The sequence below is a fragment of the Bombyx mandarina genome, chromosome 08 (genome assembly GCF_030267445.1).
Source record: "Bombyx mandarina strain Sakado chromosome 08, ASM3026744v2".
Classification (NCBI taxonomy): Eukaryota; Metazoa; Arthropoda; class Insecta; order Lepidoptera; family Bombycidae; genus Bombyx; species Bombyx mandarina.
This window is the reverse complement of record NC_143215.1, coordinates 12,460,924-12,477,860: the sequence shown is the minus strand read 5'-3', so window position 1 is coordinate 12,477,860 and position 16,937 is coordinate 12,460,924. Positions and strand designations below refer to the sequence as shown.

General features: G+C 41.1%; 1 protein-coding gene across 4 annotated transcripts in view; it reads left to right on the top strand.

The window, feature by feature from the left end:
* The window catches only part of LOC114242972 (kin of IRRE-like protein 1), a 93,572-nt gene extending 76,682 nt beyond the window's left edge, over positions 1 to 16,890 (top strand). The window contains exons 3-15 of one of the 4 annotated variants that reach the window (XM_089729563.1): positions 1,372 to 1,521; positions 2,690 to 2,873; positions 3,361 to 3,555; positions 4,202 to 4,396; positions 4,994 to 5,065; positions 5,338 to 5,458; positions 6,653 to 6,799; positions 8,082 to 8,266; positions 9,735 to 9,890; positions 11,411 to 11,509; positions 12,907 to 12,940; positions 13,215 to 13,368; positions 15,179 to 16,890. In XM_089729563.1, the coding sequence (XP_089585689.1) occupies positions 1,372 to 1,521; positions 2,690 to 2,873; positions 3,361 to 3,555; positions 4,202 to 4,396; positions 4,994 to 5,065; positions 5,338 to 5,458; positions 6,653 to 6,799; positions 8,082 to 8,266; positions 9,735 to 9,890; positions 11,411 to 11,509; positions 12,907 to 12,940; positions 13,215 to 13,368; positions 15,179 to 15,934 (2,448 nt within the window). In that variant the 3' untranslated portion in view covers positions 15,935 to 16,890. Of the gene's footprint in view, positions 1 to 1,371; positions 1,522 to 2,689; positions 2,874 to 3,360; positions 3,556 to 4,201; positions 4,397 to 4,993; positions 5,066 to 5,337; positions 5,459 to 6,652; positions 6,800 to 8,081; positions 8,267 to 9,734; positions 9,891 to 11,392; positions 11,510 to 12,906; positions 12,941 to 13,214; positions 13,423 to 15,178 lie in introns of all 4 variants that reach the window. The other 3 variants (XM_089729562.1, XM_089729565.1, XM_089729564.1) reach the window with 3 other exon arrangements.
* Positions 16,891 to 16,937: the final 47 nt, after the last annotated feature.

The window sequence follows — 16,937 nt, the reverse complement described above, 5'->3', positions numbered from 1 at the left end:
AGGCTATGTTAGCGTAACCGGGTAGGTGAGCTCACGGGGCTCAAACCTGACGTTCTTGCTAACACGAACTCTAGCAAGAGCCGTGCTTCGCAGATAACTTATGCTGAATCACTTAAAAGCCTATGTCAGTTTATTTTAGAACTAATGTCGTTTAAAAAACAAACTCAAAATTCACTGTAAAAGTTATTGATATTTACGCAGCAGGTATTTGTCTACAGCTTTCACAAATGTACTAAGATTTATCGCTTTGACTTTAATTTTACTATATATGTTAGGGTTGCATCAAATATAATTTATTTGAAATCTTTTAGCTATATCAAAAATTTTAAACACAATGCTAACGCCATCTATTGACAGCATTGTTAAACTAAAGTAGCTATCTTAAATCTCTGGTCCCTATTTCTTCCTAGTGCATGTTCGATAAAATATTCATTTGGTTCTACCCTTAGAAAATATCACTACAAGTTCCTTATTCATTTCAATTTAAACGTCCCCCCAGTATTCTCTGTCGGCGACTTCCTCTCTATTGTGTCGCCCTTCGATCTATTCATAGAATACGCTTTCTTGCATTGATTGGTGCGCAATGAACGTCAGGATTCTACGCTTGTTTAGTTTTGAATACCATATGAAATTTCATGGCTTTTATCAAGATGTTTATGCTTAGTTGATTAAGGTTACGTCTTTTTGATTTTGGGGAGCGGACATATTTTTTTTGTATCGTTTTCTTCTTAATCGAAATCACGATTCAATAGTGTAGTCCTTTAAGCGTTTTTTTTTTTAATAACTCGATTATATCTTGCTTAGCATCACGTCTATTATACAGTTTTTTTTTGTATTTCGTGCTATGTTTTGAGGTTGAAGACGAGTATACAGCCCGTCTAAGTTTAAGGGCCTTACGTCACGTATGCATATCACGGACAGCCAAAGCAGAATCAATAGGTCAGGAAATTTTACATGGGAATATCATCAGTAAATCTTAAAGAGATTGTAGACGAACTGGAACCTTGAGATCGAGAACATCAACATAACATTAATATTTTATAATGTCATGAAGTAAATGACACGTATGGCTAAAGTAGTTTTTTATTAAAGTGTACCAAATTAATGTATACTCGCATGATTTTTTTTATTGCACATATTGCATTTTATTTTATTGTACATGCTCACAGCCCACCTGGCGTTAAATGGTAACCAGATTCCATAGACATCTACATGTAAATGCAGCCAACCACCTTGAGATATGAGTTCTAAGGACTCAGTTACAAAGGCTGCCCCACCCGTCAACGTTCACGGCTGAAATAGGAAATGAGTATTTTATTTACATAGTGAATTCTTATACTTTGAGTGTTTAATTATTTTGTTTATTTTCAGCCCGTAGGCATCTACCGTGGTAAATACGAGTGGGCAAACGAGGACAGTCCCGTCGGGGGAGACTGCTCGCTTTGGGTACGCGCTGCGACACTGCAGCTTGATGATGGCCAATGGCAGTGTCAAGTTACTGCCAGTAATTATGACGTGCAGGTAATTATTTAACCATAGGACCATAGCATTAAGACGATTAGTTTCATTCGACAATAAAGCCAACGTTGTTATATTTTGGTTCAATCACTGTCTTGTACCGCGTGCGGGAGCGCTCTGAGGATGTACTCATGGTGATTCCATAATCATTGTCTGGTGACATCGAAGCAGAGTACATCGTTACTACCTTGAACCGTTGCGTTCGTAAGCAGTGTGATTCCAGGACGATCACTTTACCACACATCATTCAGCTCTGGTATGAACTTCCTTGATGGTATTTCTTGAGTGCTATGTTCTTTTTTTAACGAGGTTTAATAGAAAGCCTTGTACAGACGCAACGATTGAGCTCCTGGCGTTGAGTGCTGCCACGGACGGAAACTTATTTACTCTTACGTATTTTCGTCCGAAACAGTGTGCTTAGAGCGTTTTTTTTAACGTTCTCGATCGCGTAAAAGTTAACTAAAATTTGTATGCTGTTGGGCCCAAAAAACGTCATTTCGGATCCTCTGGATCCACTAACGGTGCTTTTAGATACCCCAAGCACCGGTAATTGTTTTCATCGAACCCGTCGCTTGCGACGAAGGGCTCGGCGAGTAAATAAACCCACAGACAAAGCCCACTGAGTTTCTCGCCGGATCTTCTCAGTGGGTCGCGTTTCCGATCCGGTGGTAGATTCTGCGATTCTCGGCTCTTGCTAGGGTTCGTGCTAGCAGCAACGTCAGGTTTGAGCCCCGTGAGCTCACCTACTCGCCCGGTGATGCTGATATGGTCTCTTAAGTTCATCAGCTTAGGTAGGAAAAAAAATGCTGTTGGTACAGCACCCCTAGTGGCAAACCTAGGCAAACGTTCCAACTCCATACAAACTTGAGTTAACTTTTACGCAATCGAGAACGATAAAAAACTCGCACTAAGCACACAGGTGGCAATAAAATGAAAACTATCGACATTTCATTGGCGCTGTAACCGCGCTGTTATAGTTGTTGTATAAAAAAGCAACTTGTGAGATTTCTGGAAACTTTTTCATTATTTTTCTATGTTTATTAAAAATTCTGACAATTTCACTTTTTATGAACATAATTTTCCGATGTGCAATTCGAATATTGTTTAGTAGTTCAAATAGTAACCAAACTTCTAGCTCAGTATCATGAAATGTTTCGTTCGAACATTCCAGGACGCCTTATCAAGTCCACCAGCACCTTTAGCAGTTCGAGTGCCTCCACAATCTCCGAGGATCCTGTTCAACGGTTCCCACGTGTTACCAGGCCAAAACATCACAGTTCCAGCGGGGTCCAGGGCGACAGTCGTCTGTGAAGCCAGATACGGCAATCCACCTGCATATATCGAGTGGTATTTAGGTAGGTATTTAGGTACTGGTGGTAGAACCTAATGTGTGTGCGCGCGGGTAGGAACCACCACCCTGCCTATTTCTGCCGTGAAGCAGTAATGCGTTTCGGTTTGAAGGGTGGGGCAGCCGTTATAAGTATACTTGAGACCTTAGAACTTATATCTCAGATGGGTGGCGCATTTACGTCGTAGATGTCTATGGGCTCAAGTAACCATTTTACAGCAGGCGGGCTGTGAGCTCGTCCACCCATCTAAGCAATAAAAGGCCTAAGCCTAGCGCGTGGCTGGTCTTGAGCTGATTGCTGCTTTCGAGAAGTTAGTAAGGTTCCCGACAGTTCTAAATAGGAACATGTTAATAACAGGGTGAATTGTGGGTACCATCATCCTGGATGCCAGGAATACTATTACTCCTGATCATTATATAGGTAATGCTAAAAGCTATACTCCAATAAAACGAAGACGTAGCTCTAATTCAAGATGGTTAATCGAAATTTTCAGAAAAAGAACGCCTGACAGCTTGGAGTCAAACCAATGCTTCAGAAGTGGAGCGACCTCGGGTTTGGGCGGCAAGATCCGTGTTGGAACTCGGAGCGACACGTTCGGCTCACGGCCGGACTTTGGCTTGTAGGGCGCATCACCCTTCTTATCCGGCGCCGTACTACCGGGACTCCTACACGATGCTGGATGTCACTTGTGAGTTTCATATCTTTAGGGATATTATTACTTCACGACACTTCACGTATTATTGACTGCTGTGACTGACGAGAAATAAGGTTATCCGTCTACGGAATAGAACAAATCTTGGGAAGACGATGAAGTTAATTGTATCGAAAGAAGTGTTCCAAAATTCAGTATATATTACTATATTGTTTAACTGTTCAGGCATCCACATAAAATCTATTCAAATTTATTTATTTATTTACTACAAGGAGAACCAACAGCCAATTAACATAGTATAATAATGTAACAAATAATAGAAACAAAAAGCCAATTAAAGAAACAAAAATATAGAAACAAAGAAATTAAAAATAATCAGCAAGCAAGAAACAACATAATAAGCAAAGGAGGAATACACCAGACTAATTTAAATGTACACTTATATACATAGAAATGTCACAAATTAATAAAATGACTCTCTTTATATGTATTTATATAAATACAAATTTTCGCTCACTTTAGTATTTATCCACTATTAAATTCATTTTACTATCAGAAGTCAGTGGAAAATGTTTCGCGGATTGATGTCAATCTACCCTATTCACAAAATCTTGCCTAATACCTTACCGACTTTCAGTACTTAATTCCCATAAGTCATCTGTTTTCTTTCCTTTGATTCCAGATGCTCCTGTGGTTTCCATAAACGGCGCCGACGCGAGCACCCTGGCCAATCTGGAGGAAGGTTCCAGTGCTCTATCTCTGGAGTGCAGGGCCAACGGGAACCCTAGCCCTTACGTATGGTGGACTAGGAACGGACAAGTCATACCCACAAATGGCCCAAAACTGATCCTGGCTCCTATAGTCAGGAATCATTCAGGTAAAAGACCAAACTATGAGGCGGTGGTGTGTGGCGTGTCAGTGATGCCTGTGCATTGGCGCAGAGCGGTCGTGTGCTCAGTTACGAAGGGGGAAATAATCTTTATACCGAGTCAATTGAAACTTAATTAAGCGACCATATATTGTTTTCTGATTTAACTAGTTGTGGTATCCAAGACAAACTGGACTCTCTCGGTTAGTCATATGTACTCATCAATCAGTCTTACCAGTCGTAGCCGTTGTGAATTCTGGCCACAAAGGAGTTACGGTGGCGGGAGGTGGGCCAGGCAGCAATATACTCTTACCAATATCTGTATGAATAAGCAAAAATGGAAAATTGTCTCGTCTGTTTGTTGAACCGATTGTTTTTAGCTCAGTTTATCAACAAAATTTATATAACAGTTGATTTTTTATTCCAAATCAACTTGACATGCCATTGACTAAATTGAACCGAATACCATATATGAATCTGCGATGCAAGATTGCTTTCCGACAGAAATTGGGGGAAGGGTGGTAACTACTTGTCCGAGCCGATACCTTTCATCGCCATCTAAAATTAAACAAGTAACATGTGACAGTATGTCATTGCCATTGACAGGTATCTATGGATGCCAAGCCCGAAACTCCGCCGGGACCTCCGACTCAGTAAAAATTGAAATTGATGTCAAATGTAAGTACTTATACAATATTTTTTTTGTTATTCCTACCAATCTAACTCTAGATAAGGTATTTGTTGTCTTCGTGGTCTGAAGTCAAGTACAGTGGATGTCAAACATTAAGCTGGAAGTAAAACTGCTTCGTGGCATCAACAGTCAATATTGTTGTACCTACCCGTAGCGGACTAACATGTAGCAGTGGTATCATTGATTTTTAGTGTCAATTGGTTATGGTCGAAATTCGATCACCGAACACTAGGGAGTAACAAAATATATGACTTTCCAGATCCACCGAGGGTCACTTGGGTCGGGCCGGACACAGTGGTGGAAGCCAATCTCTTCTCGCAAATCACTTTGGAGTGCAAGGCTGAGGGGAACCCGCCTCCTTCCTACCAGTGGTACCATAGGTGAGCATCTAGCCATCTGGATCAGCGCTATAACCAGACACGCGGCGTCACCACTACGACCCTCGACCGATGGGTCGTTGAGGCGATAGTCGAAGACAACAGTGACTTAGGAGTCAAGCCATTGTGCTGTTAAACAATAAAACTCGACCTAAAGTTTGAAGGTTTATCTCATTGTCCTCTAGACTGTGGCTAGCGCAAGTCGACTTATTGATCCGCTTCTCTAGAGGAAACAAAATCAACTAACATAACTAAACAAAATTATAAAAAAAGTGCGCATGCAACTTGGTGCACGTGAATGAAGTGAAACTTCTTTTTCGATGTGTAGTATTGTGGTTTTCTTCACTTTTCATCCTTAAATCAGATTGCTCTTGTAATAGAGAATGCTGTGTATAAGAGATGCGACATCTTCAACATTTATATCATATTAAATTTATAATTTTATATTATATTATAATATACTAGCGACCCGCCCTCGCTTCGCTTCGGAAACATTAAAAAAAAAATGAAACCAAAAAAAAAAAAAAAAAATTAAAAAAAGTAGCCTATGTTCATCAGGGACAATGTCGGCTTCTAATGGAAAAAGAATTTTTCAAATCGGTCCAGTAGTTTCGGAGCCTATTCGAAACAAACAAACAAACAAATCTTTCCTCTTTATAATATTAGTATAGATTAAATTATAGATAGAATAATATCATTAAAATATTGGACGCTACTCATTGCTAGCGCTCGCGTTGGCCTGTAACAAGTATACTACGCGCATGCGTTCAAGTGCCACGCATTCACTCTCGCTCTGTCTCTCTCTATTCCATTGTAGCGTTAAGCGTTTAACGCAACCTTGTTGGAAGTTACCGGTGGTGGGACCTCTTGTGAGTCCGCACGGGTAGGTACCACCATCCCGCCTATTTCTGCCGTGAAGCAATGATGCGTTTCGGTTTGAAGGGTGAGGCAGTCGTTGTAACTATACTTGAGAAATTAGAACTTATATCTCAAGGTGGGTGGCGCATTTACATTGTAGATGTCTATGGGCTCCAGTGACCACTTAAAACCAGGTGGGCTGTGAGCTCGTCCACCCATCTAAGCAATAAAAAAAATAAGTATTTGTCCACTGGAACGATAACGAAGGTTATTTTGTATCACGTGCCGTAAGTCGTGCTAAGTCTCCCGACACTACAGTGACGTCATCCCTATTCCCAGCCCGGGGGGCGCGGCCCGCATCAACGACGCGCAGGAGGAGGGCGTCCCCGTGTCCTCCACGCCGCAGCTGCAGCTGCACAACGTGTCGTACGCGCAGCACGGCCGCTACACCTGCGTCGCCTCCAACCGCATCGGCCTTCAGGACAGGTCAGCCTTCATCAAACATAACCAACGTCTAGATTGACTAAAGGCAAGACCAGAGCTCCTCTCGGACCACTTCAACCTCATCGTTCAGTATTTTAAAGTGGTCGCCGCTGTAGACCCTGACTGCGCAACAGAAGATGGTGAGAGCCAGAGCCGGGAAGATACTCGTCATGTGGCGGAAGCTATCATCGTATATAAAAGACCCAATAAAATCTTGTGAGTAACATGTGACGTTGCTCGGAACTTGTCCGAGCAACTCCCAAACCCACTGGAACTCAAACTCTTTATCAATGGCAAAACTTCATTGTTTCCTATAAAAGATTCATAGTTAAACATCGATTTGTTTTGCCTCAAAATATCAATCAGGTAAGGAATTGCGAATGTCAAGCCTTGAATTAATCTGGACGTGCTATTATTCGAAGATGAATGAAATAAAAGTTGTACTGAGTAAAATTAGCGGAATTAGGACCGTGGCGCATAAGATAAAACTATTCCACTGTATTGTTACACTTTTATTGTTCTCTTCCAAAATCTTCTCTATTATTATAATTCAAAATTAACTGACACCTTTTTTAAGCCTTGCTCGTTCAAACGTCTTCACCATTTTTATTTTCTGTGTCATTCTTTTTTCACTTTTTTACCGTTTTCTCTCACTCACATTTTAACGCTCCGTCCCACACACTTTTCATACATTCCGTTGTTACCAATCCTACATTATTATTACCAGTTGGGTCCTCTAACCAACAACAGTCCGTTCTTACCAACCTTACATTATTATTACTAGTTGGGTCCTCTAACCAAGAACAGTCCGCTCTTACAAATCCTACATTATTTTTACCAGTTGGGTCCTCTAACCAAGAACAGTCCGTTCTTACCAATCCTACATTATTATTACCGGTTGGGTCCTCTAACCAACAACAGTCCGTTCTTACCAATCCTACATTATTTTTACCAGTTGGGTCCTCTAACCAAGAACAGTCCGTTCTTACCAATCCTACATTATTATTACCAGTTGGGTCCTGTAACCAACAACAGTCCGTTCTTATCAATCCTACATTATTATTACCAGTTGGGTCCTCTAACCAACAACAGTCCGTTCTTACCAATCCTACATTATTATTACCAGTTGGGTCCTCTAACCAACAACAGTCCGTTCTTACCAACCCTACATTATTATTACTAGTTGGGTCCTCTAACCAAAAACAGTCCGCTCTTACCAATCCTACATTATTATTACCAGTTGGGTCTTTAACCGTCTACAACAGTGATAATTGGGATGTGTCAGGAGTCACCAGTCGGAGGCGATTCGCGTGAACGTGTTGGGTCCGCCGGTGGGGGAGGCGCGGGGGGCGGCGCACGCGTGGCGGGGGGCCGCCGTGCGCCTGCACGCCGCCCTGTGCGCCGACCCGCCGCCGCGCCGCGCCGTCTGGACCTGGGGCAGTCTGCGCCTCGACGTGCCCGGGGAACTAGGTACGCTCGGCTGTTCCTTACTGACGCATCTTGTTCTAGGACGCAACGTGTATTATTATCGTTACAAAAGAGAATATTTACTGCCTTATCTTCCAGTCGTCGTTCTCGTCGAACCCGTCACTTGCGACGAAGAGCTCGGCGAGTAAATTAACCCATAGACACAGCCCACTGAGTTTCCCGCCGGATCTTCTCAGTGGGTCGCGTTTTCGATCCGGTGGTAGATTTTACAAAGCATCTTGCTAGGGTTACTTTTAGCAACAACGTCAGGTTTGAGCCCAGCGACCTCACCTACTAGTTCGGTAAATCTAGAATAACCCCTCGAGGTTACTAGAAGAGGTAGAAAAAAAACTTAGCTGAAACAATATTTATTTGTCAAACGAGAATATTCTTTTAATACAGAGTTTGTGTGCCCGCAACCTATATCAAAAAAAATAGTCGGGAGTCAATGAACTCAGGTTTCAATGAACGTAGACATTATGTAAATTTTGTAGAATGTGTTCTTATCTCCTTGTGTCGCTTCAGGATCGTATCCAATACATCGCGCCATACTTTGTATTGTAATTATTTATTTATTTCATAAATGGCTGTTTAATTTATAAACGAGCTGTTGTCTCCTTGCTGTTAGAATCCCGTAGACATCATAGTCTAGGAGTAGAGCAGCTGACCCCCTATTCGAACTGCAACGCAGAATTGTAATGCAAATTATATTTTTTACGATTAAGATTTTTATCGCACGATGTTAATCCTTCAATAAGGAAGTCATTCGTTAAGTACGCATTTCATTAGAAAAATTGGTACCGGCTTGCGGGATTCGAACCCCGACACAGTCGCATCGCTTGTACGAATGCACTGAGCGCCTTATCCTTTAGGCCACCACGACTTTAATGTCGGGTTGTTTGTTCATAAAAAAAAAATTATTGCTTACATGGGTGGATGAGCTTACAGCCCTCCTGGTGCTAAGTGGTTACTGGAGCCCATAGAAGACCCCTCTTGGCTGAACCTTTGCTCGCCCACCTACCCTGGTAAAACTGGAAAGGCCTCCGGGCCACCAGTAAATTCTCAAACATAAAAAAATAATTAAACACTATTTTTAATGACCTAATATAATGCAGTGGGCAAAAGATGGACAGCCTGTTCCTTTATTTTAATCTGCAACTTTAACTAAAGACAGCGGAAGATTCTAGCGCTTCCGTGACTGTGACTGCATTACATAATTATACATTTACATACATAACATAATAAAACAGCCCACCTGGTGTTAAGTGGTTACTGGAGCCCGTAGAAATCTACGACGTAAATGCGCCACCCACCTTTAGGCCACCACCTAACGACTGCCCCACCCTTCAAACCGAAACGCATTACTGCTTCACGGCAGAAATAGTCAGGGCAGTGGTACCTACCCGCGCGGACTCACAAGAAGTCCTACCACCAGTAAAGTGTAATTAAAAAAAATCGCATATCGTTCAAGGTCGTTTTAGTTCGCTGGAACCGTCTTCCGAGAACGGCTGCTACCGGTACACGCTGCTCGTGTCCAACGTGGCGCCGGACGACGCCCGCGCGTACGTGCTGCGCGTCGAGAACGAGCGCGGCTCCTCCACGCACGCCGTGGCGCTCACGGTGCACGGTGAGCACGCGCGCTTGTACCTCTCTACGCTGTTAACGCGCTGAGTCTCTCGCCGGATCTGCTCAGTGGGTCGCGCTTCCGATCTCCGGTGATAGATTCAGCGAAGCACTCAAAATCAAAATCCTAAAATTTTTTTTATTCAACACTAGCTGACCAGGCAGCCTTTGTAGTGCCTGAATCGATAAATAAAATACCTAAACTTTTGTATAAAATAAACTTATAACAAACAAAAGGAATCCGTCCCGTCCGACGAGGGGGGAGGGAGGGGGGTGGACACGTCAAAGGAAAAACAAAATTGTTATTTTTATTTGATTCCGAGCATTTTCATGTTTATCTACCTTTTAAACCTTCTCTGGACTTCCACAAACAATTCAAGACCAAAATTAGCCAAATCGGTCCAGCCGTTCTCGAGTTTTAGCGAGACTAACGAACAGCAATTCCTTTATATATATATATAGATAAATGAAAGTACATACTTGGTGAACGTCAAAAAGAACTAACGCCAATTCACAAAAACTAGCCTCCGTCCTGAGAAGAACTGGCAGGAAACTCAGGGGGCATGTCTTTTTTTTTTATATTAGATTTTAGACTTAATAGATATTAGACTGCTCTTGCTAGGGCTAGTGTTAATTTTTAACTGATTTTAATTTTTTACTGATTTTCTCATAATATTAATAATTAATTGATTGAGTCAACTGTAAGAGAGAGATAGAGAGACAGAGAGACAGAAAAGTCAATATATCCTAATACATGTCTCACTCAGTCTCATGCGCGTGGATAATGCCCTCGCGCTCTTACCCACAGAGGTATTAAATTGAATTTAGGGGATGATTGACCCTTTAAAGCGTCTGCAAAGCAATTCGGCCGACGGAAAATGTCTAGGAGTATTGGCGACATATTTTTAAGGATATTGCCTAAAATATACGTAAAAATCAGCTTTCAGAAAATACGTGGAGTAGGTAATGATTTTATGTACTTTGAGTACCTGATACCTGAAAACTGGCCGTCTAAGCAAGGTAGCAGGTAGGCATGCGTTCTTAGTACATACTAACACTACGCAAACGGCCACATTTCGTTCGTCAGACAATACGTGACGTCTGGGGGCCCTGCGATCTTACTCTATTAGAGCCTTTCAGCCCTCATTAAAATAAATTAAACATTGGCGGAAGGCAAGCGTCGCTAAGGAATGACGTCACGCGACAGAAGGCACCAGAGCGAGATAAATAACAAAATGGCCGACGACGACGCATTCGTAATGTCGTTACATTCTAATCTAAAAAAAGACCTGTCTCATTATTTTTTTATTAACACGACGTTTAATAATATTAATTTATGATTGTAGTATTATGAAAGGTTTTTTTTTGTATATCCAGAATTTAAAATCAAGTAATAAACAAATTACGTTTCCCCTACTTATTGATATTGATTCCATTTCGTATGTCAGTTGATTCGTGCTACACAATCCCGTGCGTGTATAAAACTCTTACGTTTTGTTTACGCAGATAATTTTTCGCTAACAGAGACGTCGCACGCGGCCCCGCTCGCGGCCGCCGCGCTGGTCTCCGCGGCGCTGCTGGTGCTCGTGCTGTGCCTCGTCGTCAGGTGCAGGAGGAGGAGAGGTAAGCACCCTCGTCAACACTAACATCCCGTTCCCAGTTAATATGAACTATCTCTTAACATTCCCCAATCCTAAAGTTGTAAATCCATTAGCTTATTTTATTTCCCGCAATAACATTAAACTGTAAAAATAATTACAAACTATCTGACCCGGCAGAATTCGTAGTGCCTCAATAGATAAATAAAAGACCTAAACTAATTCAAGACCAAAATTAGCCAAATCGGTCCAGCTGTTCTCGAGTTTTAGCGAGACTAACGAACAGCAATTCATTTTTATATATTATTATATAGATTTTTCTCCCGTCCTCATTCTTCTCATCTACTATTATCTATCTATATCACTGATATTCTATCTACCTGACATTGGCAGAGTCATTCGTCAAAGAAGAGACTCGAGGCATTAAATAAAAAAAGCATCCTCGTGAAATGTTGCACGCAGAGGAGGCACTCAGTCCCCCAGTCGAGTCGAGGTCTAAAGCTGGTTTTGGTTAACAGCTGCCCCCACCCTTCAGACCAGAACCTAACACTGCTTCGTGGCAACCTAATAGTTACGATTTTTTTCCCTACCTATGCTGATAGCCTTGAGAGGCTATTTCAGCATCGCCTTATCGTGTAGGTGAGCTCACGGGACTCAAACCAGAGTGTTGCTAACACTGGTCCTAGCAAGAGCCGTGCTTCGCAGAATCTACCACCGGATCGGAAACGCAACCCACTGAGAAGATCCGGCGAGAAACTCAGTGGGCTGTGTCTGTGGGTTAATTTACTCGTCGAGCCCTTCGTCGCAAGCGACGGGTTCAACGAGGACGGTGACCGGTGCTTGTGGTGCCTAAAAGCAGCGTTAATGGATCGGGAGGATCCGTAATGACGTGTTTGAGGTCGACGTAGACTGTTTACCATTCGACCCATAGAATCGGGTATGTAATTTCCGGCGGCCACGACAAGAAGTTTTTCGTTAGTTGGTCGGTTGAAATACGGTGCGCGAAGGGTGTTTCGACTAAAGGGATTATTGCAAACTTGATTTTCACATATTTAAAAAAGTATCAGATAGTTGACGTCGTATTCATTTAAAATGTACTTATTTACTACTACCTATACATACCTACAAGTATATGAATATTTTTCGTAATTTCTGATATTTTAAAATTAAGCCTCCAATAAACGATATACATATATTTGAACATGTAACTTAATCTTTTTTGTTAATACGCAATGTAGATAATTTAATTTATTTATACGAGCTTCCATGTTGATGTCCACGGTCTCCGGTGCTCACTTGACACCGGACGGGCCGTTAGTTTGTCTGACCGTCTAAGAAATAAAGAAATTTTCATTGTCCCGTGAATCTTTATCATTACCGATACGTTTTATTAATGGGAGTTTCGTTTCTATTGTTTTCCAGAAAGCGTCGAGTACAAGACTGATGACTTAAATAGGTAATTTATTGATTAATAAATCATAGTAAATATTATATTTTTTGATAAATAATTGTTTAAATATTCTGCACACCTTAATCTTTCAAACTGGTGTACTTTCTTTAAATTAACTGAATAAATAAATTTTGTTTTATTAAGGTATCAACATTTAAAGATATTTCTATTAATCTCTTCTTTACTAAAACAACCTTAACGCCGTTTGAAAGTGATAAAAAATTCGATCTGCCTTTTAAAGTAATATTATTTGGTTAATTTCCAACAATCTGTCAATTAGCGAGAAGACCGTGCTCCCAGCGGACGCGGTGTACACGCCGCGCGTCCCGGCGAGCCCCCCCGTCCCCCCGAGCGCGGCGGGTCCCGCCGGCCCCCCGGGCGCGGCGGTCCCCCGGGCGGCGGCGGGGGGCCGGTACTCCCCGGGCGCGCTGCAGGTCCGGCGCGCGGCCGTGGTGCTGCAGCCGCCCACCACCGTGTGATCTGCACAGGTGTGACTGCACCGTCGCTTGCACCCCCTAACTGCCTCCTAGAGATAATATCGCGTCGCTGTTTATTTCATTCATTTTTTTTTATTGCTTAGGTTAATGGACGAGCTCACAGCTCACCTGGTGTTAAGTGGTTACTGGAGCCCATAGACATCAATAACGTAAATGCGACACCCACCTTGAGTTATAAGTTTTAAGGTATGAAGTATAGTTACAACGGCTACCCCACCCTTCAAACCGAAAGGCATTATTGCTTCACGGCAGAAATATGCAGGGTGGTGGTACCTACCCGTGCGGACCCACAAGAGGTCCTACCACCAGTACAAGAGGGCCTACACCAGTTTATATAAAACTCTCAGTAGATCAGTTCAGTATCTTAAGAAATTATAGCTGAGTGCGGACCTAGTTACAGATCGAGGGGTGAAAAGATATTTCAGTTAATACGCGACATTTATAATTGTAATTAAAGGTCCGTTTTATTTGATATTAGCATCAACAGTTCGATGTTTTATAATAGTTAAACTTCCATTAAGTTTACTCCTTTCAAATAGCCGAAGAATTTTCTTTTTGTTATGATATTTTTTCACATTTTAAACTTTATACGGCTCTTCTGTTAGATTGAAAAATTTTCGCCCAAACCAAACAGCCTTTCACTCCTCGATAAGATCGATTCGCAATTAATCGCTGGCAATTAATATGTCATCGAGGTATAGGCCGCGGCGGACACGCCTTTACTTCGGCGCTTCATAAAAATAATTACTCCCATTAGTTTCCACTTGATACAAGGTCTGCCCAAACTTGGCGAAACAATTGCCAATCAGCCCTATTAAGGCGAAGTTTTGTACGCGATCGTGCATAATATAATCATAAATGAAATAATTTGATGGGCTCTAGTTCGGACCGATATCACTCTATATCAGTTTTATTCAACATTCATGTTTTATTAAATAATTTTCGCGATTCGATGTCTCATTGGTTTTGGCCTTAACAACAACACGCAGTCTACCATTATTGTCAGTGGCAGATTTACTTTCGCACATTTATCCACTGTCAATTAACATGTTGGTGCTAACAGTTTATTTCGTCTAAACAAATTACTCCACGAAATTGAATAAATTGCTCATTTACGGCGATATCACACACGCACAAATAACAATTATCCGTGTGAGTGTGCGAATGTGTGTATGTATGTTTCTCTCTCTCTCTCTCTCTCTGTGTGTGTATGTTTGTGTTTCTCTCTTTTTCTCTGTGTGTGTGTGTGTGTGCTCCGTCATCTGCTGGTAGCACTTTTACTGAAAGAGCTAAACATATTTGAGAAAACTATGATCAATGATAACAATTTACATCCCTACGATTCTATCTTAATTATTTTAATGCTTAATTGTGCAGTTACCAAATTATATACACACATGAATAATTACATTATACAATCATTCGATTCCAGATGAGCAATTATTCAAAATTCAACTAACCTAACTGTGTACTAACATGATTCGCACGTTTATTCGGCACCGCACTACAATCGCGTGTTCATTGATAGTTATTTAACACAAGTACTTCGAAAGTAATAAAATTGCAACCAACCGTTTTTACTTCCCCTCGATACTTCAGCTACGAACAATTCTCTTATTAAAACCTTGTTAACGTCAATTAAATGCGGACAATTAACTATAGACAGCGACTGCCCTGGAATTACTGATTTCTGTCCTAAAAGAGAAAAAAAAGCAATAAATCACATAATATAATTTTCGTTTCGTAGGCAGCACTTTCGTCGCTGGAAAAACAAGCCAAAGATAACGTGTACGCGGTACTAGACCCGCATATACAATACGAAATAACCATAAACAAGCTCGGAGAACCGCCGAGGCATTTGTCTCTATCGAAACCTCTGAATCACCAAAGATCGCAGCACGCTTTCGATCCAAATAATGAAACTAAAGAGATCAACAATAACATCTCCGAGACGAGATTCAGCACGTTCAAACCACAACACAGAATCAATTCAAGGGACAGACAGAATAATAATAATCAAATCAGCAAAACAAATCACGACGTTGAATATTCAAAGGATCCAAAGTTTGGATTCGAACGAGGGAACCGCTGTGTAGATGACTTCAATCCAGACAACGGAACAAGAAGTTCATATAATCGGTCCCGGGAGCGAAACAGCTCAGGACGGAGACCCATTACGATCCAAAAGAATCGCGGATCGTTCGTTAGAGATTCGAAACGAACGTCCACCCGTAGCTGGATCTTCGATACCGCCGAAGATAGAAAAGGGAAAGAAGAGTTCTTCGATGAACTAGAAAAAGCTGAAAGGAAACACGATAAGGTCACGAATGCGGAAGACTGCGTGCCGCAACTTGGTAAAGTCAAGGAGATCGCTTCGAAGTTCAACAGGAGTAGCCTAGAGAGCAGACCGTTGGGCTTACAGAAGGAGAGACCGAAGCCGTTGCAAAGCTACGGGTACCAAGCTTATCTGGACCACGTCTTCCCGGATGAAGTTGAAATATGAGAGCAGCAAACAAAGTCAGATCTCCGCTTAATCTGCGATGTTAAAAATAATGTACTTATTAATATTTACAAATCTTTTACCGCTGTACTTATTTATTAGTGATGCATGCCATACTCTTGTTCACATTTAGTATTAGTGTTGTAGTAGCTCTAGATCGTTCGCGAGCCGCGTGCGATGAACGTAATGTCGGCGAAAATATGAGGCCGTAAGTGCAAAAGTGGCCTAACTCACAACTTTTCAGTATCATGTTTATAATTATGCATATTGCAATTTGTTTAAAATTTAATAAATTTTGATGCAAAACCGGCCTATCCATAGTTGCACCCATAGATAGCAGATGGCTTTGTAAGCATTATTTTACATTTTGCGCGTATTGTTTTTTTGCCTACTCAAATTCAAATTCATGAAAACTTAAACATCATTGCCCCATAATAACTATGGTAAGTTTAGGCCACTTTTGCGCTGACGGCCTCATATATCGTTGCATTTATACATTACGTAGATAATAGCTTTGGAATCACTAGGACTTTTTTACTACGGGCACATGAAGTTACTGTTGCGATAAATAATCAAGTTGTTTAATGTATTTCTGGAAGATTACATTTTAAAATTCTTTACTATTGTACATATATATTTTATTCGTTTAGCACTAGTCTAATATGAGTTAGTAAGAACTCGACTGTCGGTCAGTAGAGCAAAGTTAACTACATACATTTTTGAATATTTTTTTCTATATGTATTTAATAATTAAAATCCATCATTAAATCTAATAAATTATAATTCAAAACAAAAAAATGTAGTTTGTAGGCACCCACTCGATTGAACACCTAAAAATAAATCCATGAATTATGTCTGTTGCGCAAAAGTTAAATTTTTTAAGTTTAGTTTTTTTGTATTGTTGAAGATTTTAACAGTATTAAAAAATAAATAAAAATGAAAGAACAAAAAAAAAGAAACCAATTTTTTTATCATTACCAAAACTGTTTTATTTCTCGTCAACTCG